The 26,762-nt window shown below is 42.6% G+C and overlaps 1 protein-coding gene across 2 annotated transcripts; it reads left to right on the forward strand.

Annotated features, from left to right (window-relative positions):
* The first annotated feature begins 822 nt into the window (after positions 1-822).
* On the forward strand, positions 823-26,697 carry SQOR (sulfide quinone oxidoreductase). Of its 2 annotated transcripts, none has more exons than XM_035131016.2 (10): positions 823-1,053; positions 8,728-8,979; positions 11,508-11,678; positions 12,528-12,581; positions 15,408-15,602; positions 17,707-17,916; positions 19,403-19,586; positions 21,011-21,078; positions 23,548-23,726; positions 24,694-26,697. In XM_035131016.2, exons 2-10 carry the CDS (start codon positions 8,746-8,748, stop codon positions 24,749-24,751), a joined length of 1,353 nt encoding a protein of 450 aa, XP_034986907.1. In that variant the 5' UTR covers positions 823-1,053; positions 8,728-8,745; the 3' UTR covers positions 24,752-26,697. The 2 variants fall into 2 exon arrangements, with proteins under 2 accessions (XP_034986907.1, XP_060138817.1); XM_060282834.1 differs by lacking the exon at positions 823-1,053 and adding an exon at positions 1,188-3,404.
* The last annotated feature ends 65 nt before the right edge of the window (positions 26,698-26,762 follow it).

The raw sequence follows: 26,762 nt of genomic DNA on the forward strand, positions 1-26,762 counted from the left end.
CGCGTAACTGCTGTCTCTCATGGGCGTAGCAGGGGGAGCAGAGAGGGCAGCTGCCCCCCTAAATCAAGTAAATCATCACAAAATACTCTTATTTATTTATTAATCTATCTATTTATACTTCTATTCAATTTTATACATTTCACTAATTTTATATGTTTCACTGACTTTACAATCATTTTGATATTTCAAAACTTGACTTCCTTCCCCCTCTTTCTGTGGTTCCCTAATTTTTTTAAAATATATTCTGCATATCCAAATTAACTTAGTTTGCTTGTTCATTTATTCATCTTCTGTAAATATATACAGTACTCTCAAAAAAACCCTGCAGGTTATTACAATAATCCTGCCAATGTTTTCATCTGCTTAGAAGTTATCTGTAAACATTCAACAAACTATTTCCATTCTTTTACTTTATTTTTTTTAAAAAAATGTTATCTTGATTTCTTATTCTTCCGGATTTCTTATTCTTCCGGTCTTCTTCTTTAGCTGTGATTCCTGCTTTGCACCGGTTTGGGCCAGATGACCGCACGGGATCCCTTCCAACTCCACGATTCTACGCGAACTGTGTAGTGTATCTGAAGAAGTGTGCATGCACACGAAAGCTCATACCAAAATAAAAACTTAGTTGGTCTTTAAGGTGCTACTGAAGGAATTTTTTTATTTTTGTGTTAATTCCAATGGGCCTACTCTTGAGTAAAACTGAGTTGGGTGCAACGCATTGCCAGCCAATAAAAGAGGGTGCGTGTGTTTACAGATAACTCCATGCAGTCCAGAGTCTAAAATCACCTAAGCGCACCGGCGTTTCTGGTGCGCCCAGAATTTATTGGGCAGGGAAACATCCTGCTGCCGGGGCGCAAGTTTGATCCGGAGAGGGAGCGGCGTTTGTTTGCCTTCAGCCCCGGCCTCCGCCCGGCCTCTCCGGGCTCTTCCCTCTGATAGGCGAAAGAGCAGCTCTTGCGCAACAGGCGGGCGGAGGCTGCGCAGCCATCGGCCTGCAGCTCTGAAATTAAAGAGAGCAGAGCTGGGAGGTCGGTTTCTCTCTCTCTCTGGCTGGTGAGTTTCCTTTCCTAGGGGGATCAGGGTTGAAGTTGCCTGCTTCTTTCTTTCTTTCTTTCTTTCTTTCTTTCTTTCTTTCTTTCTTTCTTTCTTTCTTTCTTTCTTTCTTTCTTTCTTTCTTTCTTTCTTTCTTTCTTTCTTTCTTCTTGCATCTTTCTTTCCTGCAGCGTTCCTTTTTTCCTCTGCGCTTCTAACAGCTGCGCCAGGTGGAAGTTCAACCGGTCAAGCTCCGCCCGTCGCGAGATCTTTTTTTCTGCCAGCAAAACTCCACCGGGGGAGTTTGAGGGGTTTGGAGGGAAATGAGGAGCAGCAGGGCAAGAGGATTTTCGGCTTGGGATCAGCCACAGCAGAGGTGGTGGTGGGGGGAACTGTGGCTCCCTCTTGGACTGCAGCTCCCATCAAGCCCAGGTAGCAGGGCTACTGGTTAGGGATGATGGGAGTTCAGCCACAACAGGATTCCCCCCCCCCCTGGAATGACTGGCTTTGTTCCTGACAAATGGGACAGAAGAGAGTGTTTCTGAGCATGTGTCGATTTGGCTGCAGCCCAGTAAGCTAACTAGGCGGTGTTGACAGAGCGGAAAAAAACATATTCAATTTTATGGGATTTTGTTGAGTTAATGCAGGGGTCAGCAAACTTTTTCAGCAGGGGGCCGGTCCACTGTCCCTCAGACCTTGGGGTGGGCCGGACTATATTTTGAAGGGGGGGAAAATGAACGAATTCCTATGCCCCACAAATAACCCAAAGATGCATTTTAAATAAAAGGACACATTCTACTCATGTAAAAACACCAGACAGGCCCCACAATTAGCCCAGAGATGCATTTTAAACAAGTTATCCCTTTTTTACAGGGATTTTCCCTTATGCTGAATAGGCTTCCTCGCGAGAAAAGCGAAAACTTGGCAGCTATGATTTTAAATAAAATGACATGTTAACAATTACATTGCACTCCTTTCGAAAGAGCTGTAGCTTAGTGGCAGAGCATGTGCTTTGTATAGAGAAGGTTCTGGGTTCAATTTCTGGCATCTCTCATGAAAAGGATAACATGGCAGGCGATAGGATTGTTGCTGCCAGTCCGAGTAGGCACTGCTAGGCTTGATGGAGCCTGGTACAAGGCACTTCCTCTGTAAGGAAATGTGTACAGGACTGCCGCTGAATGGTTTATTGAAACCCCAGGGTGTGGCAAGGAAGCTAAAGAAACAAACTTAGGACCGTTGCCCTTGGATCACGCATCCCCAAACTTTGGCCCTCCAGATGTTTTGGACTACAATTCCCATCATCCCTGACCACTGGTCCTCTTAGCTAGGGGTCATGGGAGTTGTAGGCCAAAACATCTGGAGGGCCGCAGTTTGGGGATGCCTGCCTCAGATAAATCAAATATAAGCTTACATCGACTTCTGTTCTGCCCTTCTCTCTGGTAGGAAAAGCTTTTCTTGTGCAATAAAAGGGCATATATAGGCAGCTTTTAGGACAGGGGTGGGGGAACCTCAGGTCCAGGGGCCTAATGTGGCCCTCAAGCTTCTCTCTCTCTGGCCCTTAGGACTTACCCAAGCCCTCCTCCAGTGTTTTGGCCTTGGTGGAAAGTTTCCTCCTTGAATTGCGATAATGCTGTGATTAGTATTTTTTATTAGTTTTCAATTACATTAATCCAATAATAGCCTCATTATAACAATGCCAAATGATAATACAATTCCTAATACAAATCATTCAAATACCAAATTATTTAGGTAGGCCCCCGCGTGCTAGAATTGATGGTTTGATGGTTTACTTTGTTTGAAACCCAACGGCTACCCCTACCTGGTTTAGCCAGCTAGCCGAAGCTGTTCCCGGAGTGTGGCTGCTGTCACATGATGACAGCTTCTAGGAGCCACAGGTGAGAGCGGAGTACACATTTAAAGAAGCATAATTAGCAGGAGAATAAAATATTAGCATAAGCCTAGGAGATATCTGCTGTGGTTGCTGCCCGCCCTGCTAAAAAGGTGGTTCATTGCAGGCAGTGGCTATGTAAGACTCTCTCAAGGCAAATCTACAAAAAAAAAATGCAGTATAAACGTTGACAACGGGGAAACACTCACCTGCGAAGGCTCCAATTGGAGAACAGCCTTCACCAAAGGGGTCACTGGCTTAGAAGATGTTCAAACTCAAGACGAAAGGGAGAAACGTGCTAAGAGGAAGGCACATTTGGCAAACCCTCACCGTGATCAACTCCCGCCCGGAAACCTATGTCCCCACTGTGGAAGGACGTGTGGATCCAGAATAGGTCTCCACAGTCACTTATGGACTCACTGTTAAAACCGTGTTCGTGGAAGACAATCTTACTCGGCTACGAGGGATCGCCAAAGAAGAAGATGTAAGTTCAGGCTCGATGACCTGGGTCTGCACTAAGAGGCAGCCAAGTTGGTCCCCAATCCCTGCTAGATAGCTCCAGCCCATAACAGGAATCAACTTCAGCTCAGCAGTAAATTGCAGACCTTTGCTTGCTTGGCATTGTGATGGGCTGTATGTAGCAATAAACAAGACCTTGGAAGACAATGTCAGTCTCTGCTTTATATCAAGCATTCTCGCCATCCAGAGCACGCTTTTATATGTGTGTTTACCTGACCTCTGGCTGCTGTCTTTGCAGTCATAATTCCTCCAAACTAAACATAGAGTATCACTGTTATGGTCTGTAGGGGTGGGTGGGATGAAATAGAAGCCCAAGTTTTCCTGATTTTCACCATCTGTCTGCTATTGCATGTTGTACCGTAGTGCAGAGCATGGGTTCTCCCTCACTCCAGTTTCATGCTGAGAAAAGATGTACCTGCTGGGCTTTTGTCAAAAAGCAGCCAAGTAATTTTGGCATAACATCGGGACATCAGCTCCGCACAAGGCATGACGTATAGCAGCAACAACTGGTAAAAGATAGACATAATATTTTACAAGGACAGGAAGAAACAATATGGACAGAATAAATGCCACACACAGGAAGAACAAGGATACAGTATGAGATCTTCACTTGTAGACTTATAAACCATTTAATGTGTCACCACGATAAGAAGTTATAAATATCGCAGCTGTTGTATAGGGGATTACAGTATTAGGATGACTGGAATGTAATTGAGATCAATAAGATTTTGGAACGCAGAAATAAAGTAAATCGTCTAACCATCAATTCTAGCACGCTGGGGGGGCACCTAAATTATATAATTTGGTATTTGAATGATTGATATTAGGAATTGTATTATAATTTGACATTGATATAACGAGGCTATTATTGGATTGTTGTAATTGAAAACTAATAAAAATTATTACCAGAAAGAAGAAGCAGCCAGGTAAAATAAGTCCATTCAAGTTTCTAGCCCACAAAATGCAGTGGACAGCATTTTGCACTCTATAAAATACAGGTGGGCACCAAATGTTTTCTTCATTGCAATCACTCTTGAGACAGCTACTCTGCTGAACTGTTGCACACAGAGGACTGTGGGGATTATATTGCGTGCTTCGCCCCACTTTTTTACAATTTGAAGGAAGCTGCTGTTTAATCATTAAGCCACAGAGCCTGGTAGAGAAGGAAACTGCAGTCATCCCCTTTTCATTGATCACGAGTTTGATAGCAAGAGCTTTATTTACAGGGCAATGATGGAGATATGGAACATATGCTGTTGGGTTATACATTTATGCTTCCACTGCCAAAAGGGGAGAAAGGATTGTGCTTTTATTGCTGTCAAACTATAAAACTAGTGCAAAAGTTAACTTTAATTCTTTACCTTCGGACGGTGTGTCCAGCCATAGTTTTATAGCCTCTAACACAGTGGTCTTCCTTTTCGGGGGACCACTTTAAAATCGCTGGGAAATCTCAGCAGACCACCTAATAATTTGTGTGTGTGTGTGTGTACATACAAGCACATACAAAACACTTGGTTTCTCATAACCACAGCAGCATCCATGTTCAAATCAGCACCCAGCCGGGCAACATTTCCCCTCTGTTCAGTAATCTGGTCAAAATGGCTTCAGTCTCATAGAATCATAGAATTGTAGAGTTGGAAAGGACCCTGAGCATCATCTAGTCCAGCCCCCTGCAATGTGGGATTTTTTTTAAAAAAAATAATTTTTATTTGATTTCACAAGTACTGTATAAAATTATAATAATACAACCATCCACATCCACATTTAAAGATCCCTCTGACTCTCTGGACTTCCCACCTTTCCCTCCATTGGTCCTTTTATTAACCTTTTCTACTGCATATTTTCCAACAGTCCATATTTTTAGTCACTCCACTTTGTCCACAATATTTGCTACATTACAAGTGTTATTGCAATCCTGCTAATGTTTTCATCCAAGATAAATTATAAATTTCCCCCACTCTTTGTTAAAGTTTTGGTCTTCTTGGTTCCGGAGCTTTCCAGTCAGTTTTGCCATTTTGGCATAGTCCAACAGTTTAATTTGCCATTCTTCTCTGGTAGGGACTTTATCTTCTTTCCATCTCTGGGCTAGTAGCATCCGTGCAGCTGTCGTCGCATACATAAAAAGTCTTTTCTGCTCCTTTGGAATATCAGCACCTACAATTCCTAATAGAAAAGTCTCTGGTATTTTTTTAAAAAAAATAAAAGTTAGTTTAAACATTTTTTTTCCAACTCATTATATATCATTTCCCAGAATGCTTTTGTTACCTTACAGGAACACCACATATGATAAAAGGTGCCTTCTTTTTCTTTACATTTCCAGCAGATATTTGTACCTGTCTTATGCATTTTTGCTAGTTTACTAGGAGTCAAATACCATCTGTACATCATTTTCATATACAGTGGTGCCTTGACTTACGAATTTAATCCGTTCCGAAAGCACCTTCGTAAGTCGAAAAATTCGTAAGTTGAAAAATCCCTATCTAAAACCGCCGCGGTTTTTTCCGGATGTCAAGATATTTGTAAGCGCACGGCCATTACCCCCATTCGTAAGTCGAAAAATTTGGTTGTCGAGTCGTTCGTAAGTCGAGGTACCACTGTAGTTTTCTTTCAGCGAACAGCATGCCGAAAAATGTAAGTCAGTTTTCCATAACCTTTCCCAATCTGAAAATTGGATCCCTTGCCCGGCCCCAACCCTGGTTTAAATGCATAGATTTTCTGCCATTCCATTAAGTTTGGCTCATTAGTGCTGGTAAAGTTGTTTATTTTGTGGCTTATCTAGAATTCATCAGAACTAATGGCCTCTTAAACGTAGTGGTGGGTTTTTCCAGCAAAAACAACACAGACTAGAATCTACTTCCTTCATCCGATATGACTAATGAAGTCGATTGCAGTCCATAAAAGCTTTGGGCATAATAAATTTGGGGTAGCCTTTAAGGTGCCACAAGACTCTTGTTTTAGCCACTAGATCATCTCTTTGCCCCCAACTTTTAAGGGATTAAATTCAGGGGGGTGGATGCGAGGTGGGTGGCAAAAGATCTCTCAGCCTGCTTTGCAAAGCCTGGGATGGGAAAGGAGAAGGAAATAGTTGAAAGAGCTGAGTCATTTGTCCCGAGAACAACATGAACGCTCTGTGTATATCAAATATAGCAGCCTTGCGAAATTTCACTGAACATCATCCACTTTCCCCAACTTCCTCCTGTCGGGAGAAGTCTGCAGTGCCGGTGGCAGAGGGAAAAGAGAACAATAGGGCAGCGTTTCCCAACCTTGGGCCGCCAGCTGTTTTTGGACTACAACTCCCATCATCCCTAGCTAGCAAGACCAGTGGTCAGGAATGATGGGAATTGTAGTCTGAAAACAGCTGGAGGCCCAAGGTTGGGAAACACTGCAATAGGGAACAACTCCCCTGGGAGGAAAAGTTGCGACATTCAGGACTTTTTAGTTTACAAAAAGATGAGTACCTGAAACTGTTCTTAACCTGAAGCACCACTTTAGCTAATGGGGCCTCCCGCTGCCCCTGCGCCGCCACCGCATGATTTCTGTTCTCATCCTGAAGCAAAGTTCTTAACCCGAGGTACTATTTCTGGGTTAGGGGAGTCTGTAACCTGAAGCGTTTGTAACCCGAGGTACCACTGTAAAGGAGGGGGAATGCGACAGAAGTGTATAAAATTATCTTCGCATGTGGTGGGGATGGAAATATGTACATTTTGGCTTTGGCAAAGGATGTTTAAGGAGATAACAGAAATTACTGGGTTAAAGCTGACCAAAAGTCCAGAGGTGGCATTATTATCAATTTACGATAGGGCGGAAGGTTCGCAGGCTAGGAAGGACTTGCTCACAAATTTATTAACAGTTGCACAAATTATTATAGCGAGGAAGTGGAAGGGGCAAGCAGAATATAGATTAGAAGAATGGTATAAAGAGGTGTGTGGGGTGTAGCAATTAATGATAAATTAACATGTGCCATTAAGGTAAGACGGGGAAGATGCAGGAGAAATGATTTTGAGGAGAATTTTGTAGAATTCACCAGGATTTGGGAGATGGTGGGGGAACCATCGCTGCTTAAAGTGGTTTGATACTGCTTTAAATGTGTAGTGCTTTCTGGTACCAGAGAAGAGTAGCAAACTAAGCTGTTGGACTACGCCAAAATGGCAAAACTGACCAGAAGGCCCAGGAGGCAAGAAGACAAAAACTTCAAGAAATAATGGGGGGGATATATAATTTATTTAGGAGACCACTGTAAACAGATGAAAACATTAGCAGGATTTTAATAACACTTATAATGTAACAGATAATATGGACAGATACAAAATAGAGATTATAAAGCAATACACAGTTGAAAACGTTGACAATGGGACCCATGGAGGGGAAGTCTGGAGATTCAGAGAAATCTCTAAATATGGATATGTATTTGGTATTGTTATAACTCTACACTTGTAAAGTCAAATAAAAATTATTTAATAAAATAAATAAATGTGTAGTGCTTTCTCTGAAAGAATGCTGGGAAATGTAGTTCACCCTTCATAGAGTTAGAATGCCCAATCTGCTTAACAAATTTCACTTCCCAGGATTCTTTGGGAGGAAGCCCTGGCTCTTAAAGTGGTACAAGGATTATTTAAAGGAACGCTGTGGATGTGACCTTTGACACAACACCTGAGTATTCCGGGTTGTCAACAGCTGTTTGTATATCGCCTTTGGGCAGCTCGCACTCATGGCTCTACCCACAGAACCTGTAATAGGAACGGTACCTGTCAGGCTTCAGAATCGGCTCCCCCCGCCCCCCGTGGCAGTAGATAAGCAGAACAAAGGAAAAGAAGTCTTCTTACCAGTTAGAAACTTTAAGAATCACAGGGAGAGAACACATCTCCTAGAATGGTGGTGTTCCCAACTAAGTTCAGTCCCCCCCTCTGTCCCTATTATTCTACGTCACTTCTACGTCTTGTAACCTGAGCTTGGAGCCTCTGTGTTTTCTGTTCTGCCACTTTCTGAGCCTCTCCGGGACTTTGGGGAAGGGGGGTGGATACTATCCAGAGAAAGTGAATCTGTTAACTCTCTCTCTTCTAGTGTTTCTTCTGCTAGCTGTTCCCCGTCCAGTATTTCCCAGCATCTGCTTTCTGAACTATGCCCCTCTGCAAACCACTGTTTCAAATCTATACTGTCTTCCTGCTCCTGGGAAGATTCAGGATCAAGAGGAATGCAGCCCCCCTCAGCATGGTCCCTGACAGTACCCAAATGGTAACAAAAACCAATGTTCCTTTTCACCGCTCACATCTCTCCTTATCGCTTCGCAGATTTGACGCTGACCCAAGATGGCAACAGTTGGATTCGTGTCTTCGTGCGCCAGTGGGCGTCCCGTGGCGTCTTTGCTGAGGCACGGGGTTCAGAAAATGAGATCGTCCCAGCTGCACACCACGGCCAGGTCTGCTTCGAAGGATTACTACGAGGTGCTTGTTCTAGGAGGAGGCACCGGTGGGGTCTCCATGAGCGCACGGATGAAGCGAAAAGTCGGAGCTGGCAATGTGGCGGTTGTTGAGCCCAGTGAGGTAAAAATGTGGCTTTCCCTCTTCTCCTCCTCCTGCATCCATCCCAATGGGCAGCAAGTTCCTAATATTAATACAGTGGTACCTCTGGTTGCGAACGGGATCTGTTTCGGAGGCCCGTTCACAACATGAAAAGGCCGCATCCTGAAGCGCTGCGTCTGCGCACATGCACGACACAATTCGGCGCTTCTGCGCATGCACAAAGCGTGATTTAGCGCTTCTGCGTATGTGCGCGCACCGAACCCGAAAGTAACCCGTTCCGGGACTTCTGGGTTCGGCGTGTCTGTAACTTGAAAAGACGCAACCCACAGCAGAAGTAACACGAGGTATGACTGTAGTTAACTCACATGCATTGCATTCCTCTCCCACAGGCATTCCAGACAGAATAATCTTGAGAAGTTCTCTCTCACGGCTGAGCAGGGGTGGGATGTATATAAATTCGCTAAATAAAACCAATATCCATAATTTCAGTTAGGTGATGCTAGGTCTGCTGGGGGACTGTTCAAAGTTTGTAAGCCTCATTGAAATTAAAAGAATAATATATAATTTATTTAGGAGACTACTGTAAGCAGATGAAAACATTAGCAGGATTCTAATAACACTTGTAATGTAGCAAATACGATGGACAATATGGACAGATATAAAATATAGACTATGAAATAATATGCAGTTGGAAATGTTGACAATAGGAACCATGGAGGGTGTCAGGGGGACTCCCTACAGAGAGCCTCCCCCCGTCATCCTGACCAGCACTTTGCCCAGCGAGAGCAGTAGCAGCGGGTCAGGCGGGAGGAATGAGGAGGGGAGTGGAATGGAGGGAAGGCTCAGTGAGGTATCAGAGCCCCTGCACTGCCCTAGCCAACAGGTGGAAGAGGGAGTGCAGCCACTTCTGGCGCTCGAATTGAGGCGCGCGCCCAAACGCAGGTTTAGGGGGTGCCGTTTTGGGGTCCCCAAGCTATTATGCTGGCCCAGGAGCAGAAGGCCGCCATTGCCGGATTCTGCGAGTGACTAGGAGGTCATGTTTTCTGCTATCTCTGCACTGTAAATAGTATGCACAATAAAACCCTTAAAGACAGAACGGACTGGAGCGTCTTTACTCGGGAGTAGCCGTAACAATCCCCTGACAGAGGGGATGGGGGAAGTCTTGAGATTCAGAGAAATCTCTATATACAGATATGTATTTGGTATTGTTATAAGTTTTCATTTGTAGAATCAAATATAAGTAACTTTTTTTTTTTTAAGAAGAACACTTCGTGGCAGGATTTTAAGCAAGCAATCAGAGAGAGTCGCCCTCAGATCATTTTTGCCTGGGACAAGACGTTCTCCTGTTAACAGGATAGGATTGAATCCTGCACACCCACGTACAAGTTGTCTCAGTTTTGGCCTTCATTTTTGACACTTAGGGGGCTGCTTCTTGACCTGGAAAAATCACTCACCGGGAGGGATGTGGGTTGTTCTAATCTAGAAATAGAACATCCAGGACTTGGGCTGAGTTTACGCATTTTGAAATATTAAAATTTGTCGCCAGGTGGTGGACATAATCTGCAGCTGCCCTATATGGAGTCGGAGCACGCATTCAGCTGTAGGCTAGGGAGAAAGGAAGACATTTGATTCAGTAGACTTTTAAAGACACATCATTGTAACTCGCACAATGTGAGAACCAAAATGCAGCAATCCATCAGATTTTGCACTTCTCTGAAATTTGCTCTGCTGTTCTCCAGCCACGTATTGTGTACAAAACTGGATACGTTAGAATAAAGCATGTATAAAAAAATGCCCATGTTAGTGAAAATAACATACAAAAATACATGAGGGGAAATTGCTTTGCAAAAATCTATAATGGGGAAAATTGCATACAAGTGTATATCTTAGGATAAATTCACATTGAATACTGATGAATTTTCATAAGGACTTAAAAAACATAATTCGCAAGGTGGAAATGTGGAAAATTGAGAAATAGAGAGAAACAAACATTGACAGATTTCCACATTCCTACTGTAACCCTGTATTGTTTATTCTGGGCAGTGGGCTGCCAAAGACAGGTGTTTACTTTGTTGTTGTTTAGTCGTTTAGTTGTGTCCGACTCTTCGTGACCTCATGGACCAGAGCACGCCAGGCACTCCTGTCTTCCACTGCCTCCCGCAGTTTGGTCAAACTCATGTTGGTAGCTTCGAGAACACTGTCCAACCATCTTGTCCTCTGTCGTCCCCTTCTCCTAGTGCCCTCAATCTTTCCCAACATCAGGGTCTTTTCCAGGGAGTCTTCTCTTCTCATGAGGTGGCCAAAGTATTGGAGCCTCAGCTTCAGGATCTGTCCTTCCAGTGAGCACTCAGGGCTGATTTCCTTCAGAATGGATAGGTTTGATCTTCTTGCAGTCCATGGGACTCTCAAGAGTCTTCTCCAGCACCATAAGCCCCTATACTAAAGATTATTAACTGGAGATGTTACAACTTAAGCACTGAGGCTCAGATGCTCCTGTCTTATCACACCTGCTTAGCTCATGCTGTGTGGCTTCTGCTGCTGTCTTTCAGAAGCACTATTATCAGCCACTCTGGACTTTGGTCGGGGCAGGAGCAAAACCACTGGCACCCTCTTCCCGTCCAACGGCAAGTGTGATTCCTTCCGGTGTAAAGTGGATCCAATCCAGAGTGCAGAAGCTGGATCCAGACAAAAACTGTGTCCATTTGGAGAACAACCAAAAGGTAACACACATATTCAGCTCTCAGCTGCATCTTCATTTAATCCTCGTTACTACAAATACTAAGGGATGCGGGTGGCGCTGTGGGTTAAACCACAGAGCCTTGGGCTTGCCGATCAGAAGGTTGGTGGTTTGAATCCCCGCGACGGGGTGAGCTCCCGTTGCTTGGTCCCTGCTCCTGCCGACCTAGCAGTTCGAAAGCACGTCAAAGTGCAAGTAGATAAATAGGAAGAAAGGTGGTATGTAAATGCAACAAATAAATGTGTCATGTTACAATGGTGCATTGCCCGAAACACTGATGCCTGGCTACACAAAGCAATCTGCAAGCCTGAGGACTTTATTTTGTTTTATTTAGCAAAATTTATATACCGCTTGATTGTAGTAAAATCTCTCGGCGGTTTGCAAGAAATATTGAAAGGATCAATAAAGAAGTGAAAAAGAATTAAAAACATTTATAGAAAAATAAAGTTAACCATGAGAGAGATTGAAACATGTCAACACCTATGTGCGTGAAGAGGTTCACCTAAACAGAAATGGTTTTAAGCAGGCACTGGTATTTATTGGCTTGAGTTATGAGTTAAGTCTGCTTCAGGTCAAATTGCTTTTGAGAAGTTCTTGGCCATTAGGACTCACGGAGGGATGGGGGGAAGTCACGAGATTCAGAGCAATCTCTGTATATGGAAATGTATTTGGTTTTGTTATAAATTTATACTTGAAAAATCAAATAAAAACGATTACAAAAAAAGAGAGAAGTTATTGGCCAAGGTTGGTCAATGTAGCTTGTGAAAAAACAGCTTTGTAGCATAGATTGGCAAAGGTGCTTAATGTAATGAATGACTTTCATATATTACAGATATCTTACAAGTATTTGATCATCGCCCTTGGGCTTCAGCTGCATTTTGAAAAGGTATCTGTTTTTTTTTTAAAAAAAACCTCTCTGCTGGTAAAAACCCTGGTGTGATACAAAGGATACAAAGAGTTAGTTTGGGCATCATTTTTCTGTCCCTCCTGCATTTGTCTCATGCAGCGCCGATTCCGTTCTGCTGCAATCCTGCTGCAAATTGCATTATTCAACTTGCTGTCTAATGCGGTGAAACGACATAGCTTACGTAATGTACGCCAGTCGGTCCAAAAATCTGTGGCAGTTATAGTCCAAAATATAAAGGGTCCACCAGGTTGGTGAAAGCTGATGCTGCCCGATGCCCACTTCCTCGAGAGTAAGCCCCACTGAAATTCACTCCGGTGCCCTGAGAATCCATTTCCTGATTCTGGAGAGTCAAATTGCCTTAAAAGAAGGCTGGACCTTCCCCACTGGCCGGATTCTAAATGTTTCTGCTGGAAAAACTAACACCAATGAAAAATCATGTTTTGTTTTTTCCTTGCGACATTATATTGTTTCCCAAAACAGGCAGGGGTGGGTGGACAAAAATTCATCCCCGGAAGGCATTCCAGTCTGGAAATTTTGCAGTTATTTGCATGCAGGTGTGGGGCCAATGTACATTTAGAATACCTACAATCAGAGTTAAATACACTTTGAATACCACTTATTTCAATGGTTTTAAGCGTACAGTCGTACCTTGGTTCTCGAACAGAATGCGTTCCGGTTGCCCTTTTGAGTCCCGGAACTGTTCAAAAACCAAGGCGCAGCTTCCAATTGGCTGCAGGAGCATCCTGTAGCCAATCAGAAGCCGTGGAAGCCACACCGGACATTCGGCTTCCGAAAATTGTTCAAAAACTGGAAAACTCACTTCCAGATTTCGATAGTTCAGGAGCTGATTTGTTCGGGAATCAAGGCGTTTGAGATCCAGGGTACAACTGTACTAGAATCCGTGATGGGCTGGGGCCAGGATGTTCAGGGTCTGGGTGCTGTGAGGGCACTATTTTTAATTGGGAGTGTGTGCATGCAGGCTGTTTGTTCCAGATGGTGATCACGACAAGACAAGTTGCATGTATTTCCTGAAGGGAGTGCTTTCCATGTCAGAATTGTTGTGCATCACTGGAATCGTCTCTCACTGGTACTGTCTAAACTTCATCAGGCTAACAGAGGCCTGCAGGGGCCCTCTGGTGGTCTATCTTATGAAGTTGAATGTATCCGAAGGTCTAATACTCGCTTCATGCCTGGGATCAGTGGGAGAATGAATGAGCTTTGCTTCAAATCGGAGAATATCCGCAGTGCGTGTTAGAATATGACAGGTAGTGGTGGAATTTTGGACACGGTTTGAAGTACATCCAGAATCGAATTTCATTTCCCTCATCAATAATACAACCTCTTTGATTTAAAAAAAAAAATAGAAGCAACTTGTCAATTGCTCTCTGTTTTAGACTGCTCATTTTATGTGAGGGAAGGCTTCTTTAACTTACGCATGTGCAGGTTTTTTAAAATCTTTATTGAAAGTTCAAAAGGTACATGACTATATGTGCACTAAACATGGTGAGACACAAACAAAAAAGAGAAAGAGAGAAAGAGAAACAGAACCTGTGCAAAAGGGGGAAACAAAGGGCGGAGGGGGAAACCCCCAAATCTGTGTATTTTACAAGGTTGTTATTATACTTCACAAGATCTTAACTTATTACAGTATTTATAAGAATGGATTCCAAATATCACTGAATTTGTCCACGGCAAGTCTGCGTTTATATGCAAGTTGTTCATATGTTGCGAGTTTGTGTAAGTCTTCAATCCAATCGTAAAAGGGAGCCACATTTTTATTTCCCCAGTTCATCAGGGTCAGTCTTTTTGCTGTGGTAAGAGCACGGAGTGTCCACTCATATTGTCCTTTTGTAAAGTTCCATGTGCTGGGTATATACTTCAAGAGGATATTTTGCTCTGTAAATGCAAAGTTGTTCTGTACAGTTCTGTTGATGGTTTCAGTTACCTTCTGCCAAAAATCTAGCAATATAGGACAGTGAAAAAACATGTTTTGGAGAAGCATTATCCCTATTGCATCTCCAACGCATGTGCAGTTTTTACCAAATTATGACCCCATAGCCCTCCATAGATTCAGGGACAGGGAGGCATCAGTAATTTGAGGAACAGTTAATATCCGACAGGAGCCTACGACCCTCCAGATATTATTGGACTCCAACTCCTATTGCCTCTAGTTAAAAGAGGCCCAATGCCCCAATGGATGATGGGAGTTGTGGTTTAGCAACATCTAGAGAGCTGCAGGTTACTTATTGCTTGCCTAAACCAACCAGGAGACACCATGTGACATATTACACAATAATATGCCTTTTGTTTATGCAAAGACTTGGTCTGAATATTGTACCAGTACAGTGGTACCATGGTTTATGAACTTAATCCGTTCCGGAAGTCCCTTCTTAAACCAAAGTGTTCTTAAACCAAGGCGTGCTTTCCCATAGCAGCGGGGGACTCAATGTAAAATGGAACACACTCAACAGGAAGTGAAACATGTTCTGCTTCCAAGGCAAAGTTCACAAACCAAAACACCTACTTTGCAGCGTTCTTAATCCAAGTTGTTCATAAACTAACCTGTTCTTAAACCAAGGTAACCACTGTACTGAATCAAGATAAATGCTGATGTAATAGCTCTGAGCATGATCTCGGTCCCAAGGAAGTCCATAGGAATTGTGTTAGCTATGATACTGTGGATGGCCCTTTCCTCCCATACTCAACGGTTTTAATAACATAGCTGGAAAGAAGGCACTCTCTATTTGCATTTCCCACGCGCCTGACACAATTAAATACTACGCAGCTAATTTTGTTTTGTTGCAGATCAAGGGCTTGCCCGAAGCTTTCAGCACTCCTAAAATAGGTTCCAATTATTCCGTTCACACCGTGGAGAAAACTTGGAAGGCTCTGCAAGATTTCCAGGAAGGAAATGCCATTTTCACCTTTCCAAACACACCCATAAAATGTGCCGGTGCACCACAAAAGATCATGTACTTGTCAGAGGCGTACCTGAGAAAGGTATGCACCATCTACTGCCGGAGGCTGAGCAGACTCGATAGATCTGTGTTGTTGCTTGAGCAGATAGCAAGATATTTGCAATGCAAAAGGGCCAGGTCTTCATCTGCACAGATATTATGCTCTTTTAAACTGCTGGGACTCTCAGCCTCTGTTCACAAAAACATTTTAGCTGTTAGGGTGGACTTATCTCTCATCTCCTGAGAGAGATGGTAGGAGGGAGGGTGTCCCTTGATTATGTTATAAGAAAATACTGCTCCCTTTCCTTTATGGGGTATTCCAGAGCCCGTATAGAGTCCTTAAGTGGGTTCCCTATCGGAAGGTGGCCAACCAGAGAATATTGAGAAGCAAAGCAGCTAGTAAGCCTGATCTTTATTCAAGGAACTGTTGTAACAGGGTCCCCACTCACCACACGCAGGAGGGAGGAGAACCTCAAGCAATGGTACACGAGCCCCTATACAGACTTTTGAATTTGCCCACCCTGTAGCCCAAGACACACACACACACCCAAAAAACCCATCATACATACATCACAGAATGAGGTGGTCTACGGCAGAAATCCTGTGCGCCAAGATACCTGATAACGGTCACTGATTGCATTACCTGGGCAGCCTGGCCCTTCTTTTGTGGTGGTTAATACTAGATCCTGAATGCAGGTCACAGGCTCACCCTATTCATACACAAATACACCCTTAAGACTGGTTTTGCAAGCAAAAAGACAACAGGAAGGCTTTCCTCATTTGCCTCCCTTACCGCGGAGGAATATTTGAAGTCATTGGGCAGTGATGGCGAACCTAAGACAGCGTGTCAGATGTGACACGCAGAGCACTCACTGCTGGCACACGCCTCATCGGCCCATTCACGCTGTTGTTCCCCCCCCCATTTGTTCTCCCGCTCCTCATGCTACAGCTTGTCTCCGCTGTTAAAACCAGGATCCTTTTTTGTTGTTGTTGCTGGTAGCCAGATATTGGTTTTTTAACCCTTTCTGTGCTGTTTTTTCTGGCACTTTGGCAGACAATGATTGGGTGTAACAGCGTTCATTTTTTAACCTGTTCTGTGCTAGGGTTTTTTGGCGCTTTGGCAGACTATGTCGGTGTTGCATGTTAGTTCCAGCGAAGGTATTATTCATAATTTATTTCTGTTCTCCCCCCCCCCAAAAAGCTCAGCAGCTTTTGGGCACCCCCACCAAAAAAAGTAAAGCAACTTTTACACACACACAAAAAAAAACCTCCAAAACTTTGGTCAGCAGCTCCCCCCGAAAAGCTCAACAACTCTGGGCACCTTGTGATAAATAAGGGGGTTTTGGTTTGGTTTGGTTTGGTTAAATAATTAGTTTTTGGTTTATTAAATACAGTTATAGATTACAATTATACATTTTTGTTATTTAAACTATAAATATCGTGAAATTATGGTTTTTTTCTCGAAGTGACACACCACCCGAGTTATGCTCGGTTTTTTTGGCGAATTTTGACACACCAAGCTCAAAAGGTTGCCCATCCCTGTCATTGGGAGAGTCAAAATGGCTTCAGGATTGCTCTCCCGTACTACATCAGACACATGGTTCATATATTTAGATATGTGTGTGCATTTATGAATATTCTGTATTTGAGACCTTAAAATTATTATAACACTGGGACTGAAATGTTTTCAATTTCCGCAGTGGAGTTCAGGAGCTGATCTCGAAACAGTCATCAACTCGCAGCCTTGTAGGGTTGTTTGGGGGATAAAATGGAGGTGGGGAGAAGCATGTGTGTCACCTTGAATTCGTTGGAGGAAGGATGGGAATGAAACGTAATAAATTGCGGGTGGGGATTTTTGTCAGCGGAAGCCCTGCAAAAGGACTTTTGCTGCAGAGATCCCCTCTCCCAGTGCACCCCCAGAACAGCACACAGGGGGAGGATAAATTGTTTTGTCTGCCCAGCAGATATGCTTGTATTTTCTGTAATAGCGCAATGTTGAATTCCACCCTTTCCCCAAAAAAGTTGTACTAAATTATGTTGGATTATTTTGGTGGGTGTTGTAAAAATAGCATTCTGTCTCCTGCTTCTGGTTTGACACTCGTAACTATGATTTTGAACCATTACTTTTGAATTATCCCTCTTGGTAGACTGGGAAACGACCGAAAGCCAAAATAATCTTCAATACTGCCCTTGGAGTGATTTTTGGTGTTCAGAAGTATGCCAATGCTCTGCTAGAGATTATCAAATCGAGGGACATTACAGTCAACTACAAATACAACCTCGTTGAAGTTCGAGCTGATCAACAGGAAGCGGTCTTTGAGAACTTGGACAAAAGTGGGGAGACGGAGGTCTATCAGGTCAGCAAAATGAGATTTTTCAGGTGCATCTATGTACGAAGCGAATTGCTGTGACTATCATGGTTTTCTTGCTTGTGATCTGGATTGGCTTCCTGTTTGTTAGAATAGGCAGGAAACAGTAAATCAAAATGTTGATCGAAGTATGTGATGTGAGAAGGTGAAAACAGTTGATACAGTGTAGTTGAAAAACTGACCAAACAACTTTGAGCGCTGGGATGGTTGGACAAAGTGGATGAGATTGCAACAGACCCCTCCACCTATGGCACACTTTGGTGAAGAAGTTGGGAGGGGGGACTTTATAAGCACATTATCCTAATAACAATAACAATTATAAATATTTTTATTTTTATTTATTTATACCCCATCCCAACAGAATATTAAAAACACGACAATCATCTCTGGGAATTCCTTTTTTCTTTTCTATTTGAAATAATTTTTATTGGTTTTACAAAATAAATCACACAATTAACCTTTTTTCTTAACCTTTTAAAATAAAACAAGCTTACTCCGAATCCTGAGACTTCCCTCCTGCCTTCCATGGGTCCTTTATATATCTTTAAAAGGTAAAGGGATCCCTGACAGTTAAGTCTAGTTGCGGACGACTCTGGGGTTTCGGCGCTCATCTCGCTTTAATGGCTGAGGGAGCCGGTGTTTGTCCGCAAACAGCTTCCGGGTCATGTGGCCAGCATGACTAAGCCGCTTCTGGGGAACCAGAGCAGCTCACACAGAAATGCCGTTTACCTTCCTGCCAGAGCGGTACCTATTTATCTACTTGTACTTTGACGTGCTTTCAAACTGCTAGGTGGGCAGGAACTGGGACCTAGCAACGGGAGCTCACCCCATTGCGGGGATTCGAACCGCCGAACTTCCGACCGGCAAGCCCTAGGCTCTGTGGTTTAAAGCACAGCGCCACCTGCATCCCTTATATATCTTAACCCACTGCATATTATAGTTCCTTTGAATTACGGTCCTGCAAAATATCCAAAGTCTTTGTAACATTGCAAGAGTTCAGGTGTTTACAGTGTTTTTTTAAATATGATCTACCGGTATATTTGTCCCATTCTCTATTGAAGTTTTAATCCTTCTGATTTCTGGTTTTCACAGTCAATATTGCCATTTCTGCATACTCCAATGATTTCATCTGCCAGTCTGCCTTTGTCGGCCTCTTATCCTCATCCCATCCCAGCTTGCAGCTGTAGTTGCCTAAATCAGTGTTTCCCAACCAGTGTGCCTCCAGATGTTTTGGGACTACAACTCCCATCATCCCTAGCTAGCAAGACCAGTGGTCAGGAATGATGGGAGTTGTAGTCCCAAAACATCTGGAGGCACACTGGTTGGGAAACACTGGCCTAAATGCATCTCTGGGAACAACAGCTTAGCCAGGGAAAATTCATTCTCTCTCTCTCTCTCTCTCTCTCTCTCTCCCTAATCTATAGTAGCAGATATACAGTTGTGCTTGAACTCCTTTCTCTTTCTCTGGATGCAGTACGAAATGCTTCACGTCACCCCCCCAATGGGACCCCAAAACGTACTTCTGAACAGTCCGGTTTCTGATGCAGGGGGCTGGGTCGATGTAGACAAGGAGACATTGCAACACAAGAAATACCCAAATGTGTTTGGGATCGGAGACTGCACTAACCTCCCTACTTCAAAGACGGCTGCAGCTGTAGGTAAGAGTGGCTTTTGCAATTAACTAATTCAATGTTAATGGGGACGCGGGTGGCGCTGTGGTCTTAACCACAGAGCCTAGGGCTTGCTGGTCAGAAGGTCGGCGGTTCGAATGCCCGCAGTGGGGTGAGCTCCCGTTGCTAGGTCCCAGCTCCTGCCCACCTAGCAGTTCAAAAGCACGTCAAGTGCAAGTAGATGAATAGGTATCGCTCCGGGGGAAAGACGGTGTTTCCATGTGCTGCTCTGGTTCGCCAGAAGCGGCTTTGTCATGCTGGCCACATGCTGTCTGCGGATAAACGCCAGCTCCCTCAGCCTATAGAGCGAGATGAGCGCCACAACCCCAGAGTCGTCTGCAACTGGACCTAACGGACAGGGGTACCTTTACCTTTAATTTATGTTAACATAAATACTGTATTTAATTCTTATTTGCCTTTTTTCCTCTCTTTGCAAACCCTTTTGATATCCGAAGAAAAGCAGTATATAAATACCTGAAATAAATAATAATAAATGTTTGCTGCAAAACGGGCCTTAAACATTGAGTCTTAAGCTTCCTGTACTAAAAGAAGCGTTTTATGGATCTGAGTTCAGAAAGATCAGAAATAGGCAATGATTTTAAAAAAGTTTATTGAACTGACCAAGGGTGCATCTACACACAGGGAAAAAACGCTATTACAAAGTCAGAAATTAAATCGTTATAAGAAAAGGGGGAAAACGCTATGGAAAATCACACAGAAATTCTTTTGCTCTCTGGCACCATCTGGTATTGCATGTTCATAATGCATTCAAAATACTGCTTTTTTTACTAATGTAGCTGAGTTAGATTAGATTTAGTCCCTGAGCCTGAGGTTTCCCATGCTTGTTCTACTCCAACCCAATTTTTTCAAGGCCTCAGATATCAGCCTTTCTAGCCTTTGTATCTGAAGCTCCAGTTTTGTTAAACTGGAAATACCAGGGATTCGATCTCAGGTCTTCTCCAGGTCTTCTCTGCTCTGCCCCTGAGCTACACAACTGCTCTCTCTAATCTGCCCTATATAAAAGCATATGCCTTTAGTTAGTAATGCCTTAGAACGAATTAATAGGACTTATTTACAAATCATTTTAGCTAGACCAGGCTCCATCTGTTTTATCGCTGACTAAATTATGGTACAAATTAGTGAATATTCTAACAGAGGAAGCAGTGTTGGTCCGTTTGGAAATTGAGACAGAAAGAGTAATTGCAATACAACACCAATTAGAAACTTTGGCAATTAAGTGGTCTATGAATAGCTTAAATAATAATAAATAAAAACAGTAAGAGGAATACACAGAGAAATATTTCGCGGGGTAGCAGTTAAAAATAGAAATTTATTTTTAGACTCTAGTGTTCCTATTTCAGGAAGAAAAACATTGCGGCACTAATGTAAACAAACCATTATCTCTTCTGTAGCTGGCCAGTCTGGTGTGCTTGATAACACCATTTCCTGTATAATGAAGGGCAAGCCTCCAGCTAAAAAGGTAAGCTGGTTCATTCAATTAATTGGTCATTAAATGGGTAGAGTTATCACTTCTAATCAAGAATTTTATTTTTAATAAAGATCCCTTGGGCAATGAATTAAGTTTCATAACATATTTCGAGGCAGTATTCTTTCTTATTAAAGATCGGAAAGTTTCTCGCCCAAATTCAAAACGCCTTGTTCACAGGTCGTCCTCAAATATTGTGTGGGCAGGGGTATTTAAGTTGCATTTTAAAAAAATGATTCAAAAAGCTGTTCCTAGACAGTTGACAGGGACAGACTGTCACCAGCACATAACCCATGTTCTAAAGTCTGCGCTAGCTATATTTCAAAAAGTAAAAACCAGGACACCCCAAAAGTTTGTTGAGGTTTTTAAAGGAAGACTCCGAAATTGTTGACCTTTTTCAGCAGAAGCTACAAGAATTTTTGAGGCATTTCGGGTACGGTTTAACCCCCATTGCCAGTTTTCCAGGACATTTGCCCGATTTATGAAAAATAATCTAAGACGCCATTTACGGAGGTGAATTTCAGGACATGTCCTGGAAAATCAGGACATATGGCAGCCCCACTCTTAATAATTTGGGTCCATAATATTTTAAGGACCTCCTAATCTCTTATATTCCTGCCCTATCACAGAGATCTTTGGCGAAGGCATAGTTAATATCCACCTGGATCTGTACAATGAGTATTGTGGGCCCAATATTTTAGAGTTCCCTTCCAATTCAGGTCAAACAGACCTACTGAACATCCGGTGCCAACTGAACTTTTTTTTAAAAAAAATCCACCAAGCAGTTTAATTATAGTTTTATTTTATAGTTTTTAATTATTATTTTATCTTTGTAAACCAGTTAACAGACTATTGGGAGATAAATGGTTGAAATAAATCTCTCTCAACATCTCTGCCCACACAAGTATTGGCAAATGATATTTCCTAGTAATATGTGAGGAGCCCCCAATTAGGAGCATTAACTTAATCAATTTAATTAAAAGAGGGTTCCATTCTTCTGCTGCTCTGCTATCATGGCCCAACCGCATTTCATAAACACACCATAATTATTTAATTTTTACTGCCAATACAAGAGCAGATATAACTTGTGCCTATGCTTTTCATAGGTTGGATTCTTGCATTTTTCTGGAAAAATACCATCCCAACAATTTTATATGCTGAACTCTCACAAATTTATTTATGGGCTTTTCTGCAATGTTCATTTTTTAACACTCCTAACATACAACAACAGGCAAGAGAACTTCCAAATTGCCATTATATCCCTGCTTTTGGACATAAGGAAAGCCAGTAGAAAAAGACAAAACACTGTAATGAGAACTGGGTACTTTCCTAGCCTGTGAACCTTTCACCCCTTCGTAAATTTATAATAATGCTACCTCTGGACTTTTGGTCATCTTTAACCCAGTGGTTTCTGTTATCTCCTTAAATACCCTTTGCAAAAAAAAAAAGTACATATTTACTTGTGTAAATTACCATGTGAATATAATTCCCCATTTCTTGGCATCCCCTCCAACGAATATTCCTTATTTGATTTAATCTGACTACTGTTAAGTACCATCTCCAAACTAATTTATAATAACTTATATACAGTGGTACCTCTACTTACGAATAACTCTACTTATGAATGTTTCTACTTATGAATGGAGCTCCGTCCGCCATCTTGGATGTGGTTTAGATAGGATTTTTTCCATTTACGAATTTTTAGATAGGGTTGCTTCGACTTACAATTTTTTTCTCCCAATGCATTCCTATGGGATTCGACTTACAAATTTTTTCGACTTACGAATGTGCGTTTGGAACGCATTAAATTCGTAAGTAGAGGTACCACTGTACTATGTTGCATGAAAGAGGTAAAGAGATAGTATTACACAAAGGCTAATTTATTAGTCGTACCTTGGTTTTCGAACAGCCTAGGTCTTGAACGTTTTGGCTCCCAAACACCGCAGACCCGGAAGTGAGTGTTCGGTTTTCGAACGTTCTTTTGGAAGATGAGCGTCCGACGGGGCTTCCAATTGGCTGCAGGAGCTTCTTTGGTTTTCTAACATTTTGGAAGTCAAGCAGACTTCTGGAACGGATTCTGTTTGACTTCCAAGGTACGATTGTATTTTATATAATCCAGGCATGTCCAAAGTCCATTTTGGGGCCCTAATCCAGCCTGCCCTTTTTAATCCGGCCCCTGTGGCAGTTTATTTCCTGGAGTAAAATCCTAAAACTTCAATCCTAAAAAAAAAACGGTTAAAAACTTCAATCCTAAAAAAAGGTTAAAAACGTAGTTCGGTTCTCACGGGCCTTCACTTCATCAAATCTGGCCCTCTTTGAAAAAAGTTTGGACATAAGCAGACTAAAGGGATCCTTCGGGTGGTGGTGGGGAACCTGAGAAATTGTTTTGCAATATTCAAGTGAAGGGTTTTGTTGTTGTTGTTGTTCCATTATGTAAAATGCACACTACAAAATGTTTTGTAGTATGATGGATACACATCCTGTCCCCTGGTAACCAACTACAACCGCGCGATCCTGGCAGAATTTGATTACAGCGCGCAGCCTTTAGAAACGTTTCCTTTTGACCAGAGCAAGGAGCGGCTGACAAGTTTTCACATGAAAGCTGATCTCATGCCTTTCCTTTACTGGCATGGGCTATTGAAGTAAGTATCCCTTGTGTATATATGCCAAACTAACTTGGGGGGGGGTATGGAAAAACCAACGCAAAATGCAAGGGCACTTTTTGCGGCACAGGTTTGTGCAATACAGCAAACCAGCTGCACATTTCCTAGCTGCACAGGTAGGTTTTCGTTTGAACGGTGAATGTCTTTAAAAAAGCCATTTGGACCGCCGTAGAAAAAATTTAACATCTTATATTGGGGGGGGGCCGCGAATTAAAGATGCAATTATGTGTTTCAAAGACGCTTTTATAGAGGTAAGTTCTATATGTGCTATCAGTTTAATGCCGAAGTGCACAAAAAAGCACTTTAAATTAAAAAAATAAAGTTTAGCATTCTGCCGTTCCAAATGGTTTGACACAGCTTTCAATTTACAAAGCTGCAGAGGGAAATTTTGACTTGCCAAGTTCATTTTCCAGAGGGGTAGCTTTAACTGCAGTCCCAATGCCTGGGTTGGCCATAGTGAGGCTTGACACAGCCACCGCCCCAATTTAGGGTTATAAGAGCCTGCTGGATCACAACAGTGCCATCTTGTCCAGAATCTGGACAACCTGCTGCCCATGGCAAGCCCACAAGCAGAACCACCTCCTAGAAGAAGCCCACGAGGATCTCCTGCAATTTCTAGCAGTTAAGTATTCAGATCCTCCATAAATTTGTCTTATCCAAGTTGGAGGCTGTCAATCTTTTGAGCGCAAGGCAGGGGAGCAGGGAATGGCCCTTTACTGAGCCAACTCTCAGGCTAGTGCAGCAAAGATGCCCAGATCAGGCCCATTGCTGTTGACAGGACAGCAGCTCTTGTGGCAGCCCCAGAACACCCCAATTTCAGGGGCTTCAGTTTATATTCTGTCATGCCAGTTACAACATTAAATGCAAAGGGTTTTTTTAGTGAATAGGATGATGAAGTTTGAAGTGATCTTTATCCCAGTTCTAACCCTTAAAAAAATTCTTCTAGGGGATACTGGGGAGGTCCAGCTCTGATACGAAAGCTGCTACACCTAGGGATGAAGTAGCCGCCAGTCCTTTTGTACCTGCTACGAACCACAAAAGTACGACCACAGCTTTAAAAGGTATACAGCAAGATATAGAAGCAGTAGGTGTCCTGTGCAGTATATCAATAAGTTTCTGAGCAGAGACTAAAGCTTCAGACTCATTTATATCTTACATGCTATACTTGGATTTTATGTATTAATATTTTTTAAAGCAAATAAATTTGGTACTTTTCAATGTCTTTATAGGTCTCAAATCTACATTTTAAAGAAAACTTTATCCAGCTAGTAAATGCACCATCCAGTAGTGTAGCAACCGCTGCATTTTTAGCTGTTGACTTTCTATTTTGAGTCTACCCATGAGATAATATACTGAGTTGTGTTAGCTTATATATGTGCTCTCTTCCCAGCTTTAACAGCTGGTGTAGTGGCTAACCATTGACCTTGAATGATCCCAGTTCAAGAAGTGTTGCAAGTCTGTAATACAGAGATAATGGTCTACCTTACAAATCTGTCAGAGGGTTACAGAGAAAATTCAGAAAGCATTCTATAAAATGTCGTGTTATCATTTCAATTGCACCAACTCTCCATCAGCATGCCAACCAACAAATATGGAACATTCTGCACTTGTTCAATGAAAACCAGGCTTTATTTTGTGGCCTTTTCTATCAGTACTGCAAATATCTGCATTGTTAAACGTATTGTATCTCACTGCTTAAGTCAATATTCCCTAGATAGCAGCCAAGTAAGTAGGAACTGTCTCAACTGCCTATTTCCTGTGATTTGTCAGCAATTGCAGAATTTTCTTCTTTTGGGGAGGAATGATGGCTCAGTAGTATTGATCCTATGTTTTGTAGGCAGTGTCCCAGGTACAATCTCTAACATCTCCAATTCAAAGAATGAGATGGGTGGTGTAAAACACCCTTTTGCCTGAAAGCCTGGAAAGCAGTTGCCAGTAGGCAATACTAAGCTAGAGAAGCTCGGAGGGGGGGGGAGCACATTTGCTGTTTGCCAGCTGGACCCATTTCCTTGAGATGCCCGATTTGAAGTGCTCGGAAACTTCAACAGGTTCAAATAATTGCAGCCAGATTGTTGACTAGGGCTGGTTATTGGGCGCATACGACTCCCTCGTTAATAACAATTTGTATGCTGCCCATCTGACTGGGTTGCCCCAGCCACTCTGGGCAGCTCCCAACAAAATATTAAACATGCAATAAAACATCAACCATTAACAACTTCCCTCAACAGAGCTGCCTTCAGATGTCTTCTAAAAGTCAAATGTTGTTTGACATCTGATGAGAGGGCATTCCACAATTACTCCACCAACTACAGTACCTGTCTTTCCAGGTGCAATTCAAAGTGCTGGTTAACCTATTAAGCCCTATATGGCTTAGATCAGGCATCCCCAAACTGCGGCCCTCCAGATGTTTTGGCCTACAACTCCCATGATCCCTAGCTAACAGGACCAGTGGTCGGGGAAGATGGGAATTGTAGTCCAAAACATCTGGCGGGCCGAAGTTTGGGGATGCCTGACTTAGATCCAAACTATCTGAAAGACTGTATTCCCTCATGTGAACCTGCCTGGGTTTTGAACTCTTCAGGAGAGCTCATTCCCAGACTTTGGAACTCCCTCCCTAGAGAAGGTAGACTGAATCCCTTTTTGCTGTCCTCCTGCTGGCAGGAAGACTTTTGTGTTCCAACAGGCTTTTGGGAACTGACTGCTTTTAATGAAAGAGCTGGCGCTGTGCTGTTTCTATTGTAATTATTTGCATAGTTTTAACAGGTTATATATAGTTTTAATTAGATCAGTATTTAATTGTTCTTTAATTATTGCTTATTCTTTTAGTGGTTCTTATTTTTAGATGTAAGCCACATTGAGAAAAAGGTGGGTTATAAATAATAATAGACTAGGCAGTCTGGCCAGGTATTAGGAAGCATCCTGTACTCTTGATAGTATAATTTGCACAATACAACCTCTAGGAACCCAATGCAAATATAGATTAATGTTAATAAAAAAGAACAAAATCAATCTCAA

Source organism: Zootoca vivipara, chromosome 14, assembly GCF_963506605.1.
Source record: "Zootoca vivipara chromosome 14, rZooViv1.1, whole genome shotgun sequence".
Lineage (NCBI taxonomy): Eukaryota > Metazoa > Chordata > Lepidosauria > Squamata > Lacertidae > Zootoca > Zootoca vivipara.

Coding starts and splice junctions, on each gene's coding strand:
- SQOR (XM_035131016.2), top strand. CDS start 8,746: ATGGCAACAGTTGGATTCGTGTCTTCGTGCGCCAGTGGGCGTCCCGTG. Junction 15,603..17,706: donor CAGAGGCGTACCTGAGAAAG/GTATGCACCATC, acceptor CCCTCTTGGTAG/ACTGGGAAACGACCGAAAGC. Junction 17,917..19,402: donor GGGAGACGGAGGTCTATCAG/GTCAGCAAAATG, acceptor CTCTGGATGCAG/TACGAAATGCTTCACGTCAC.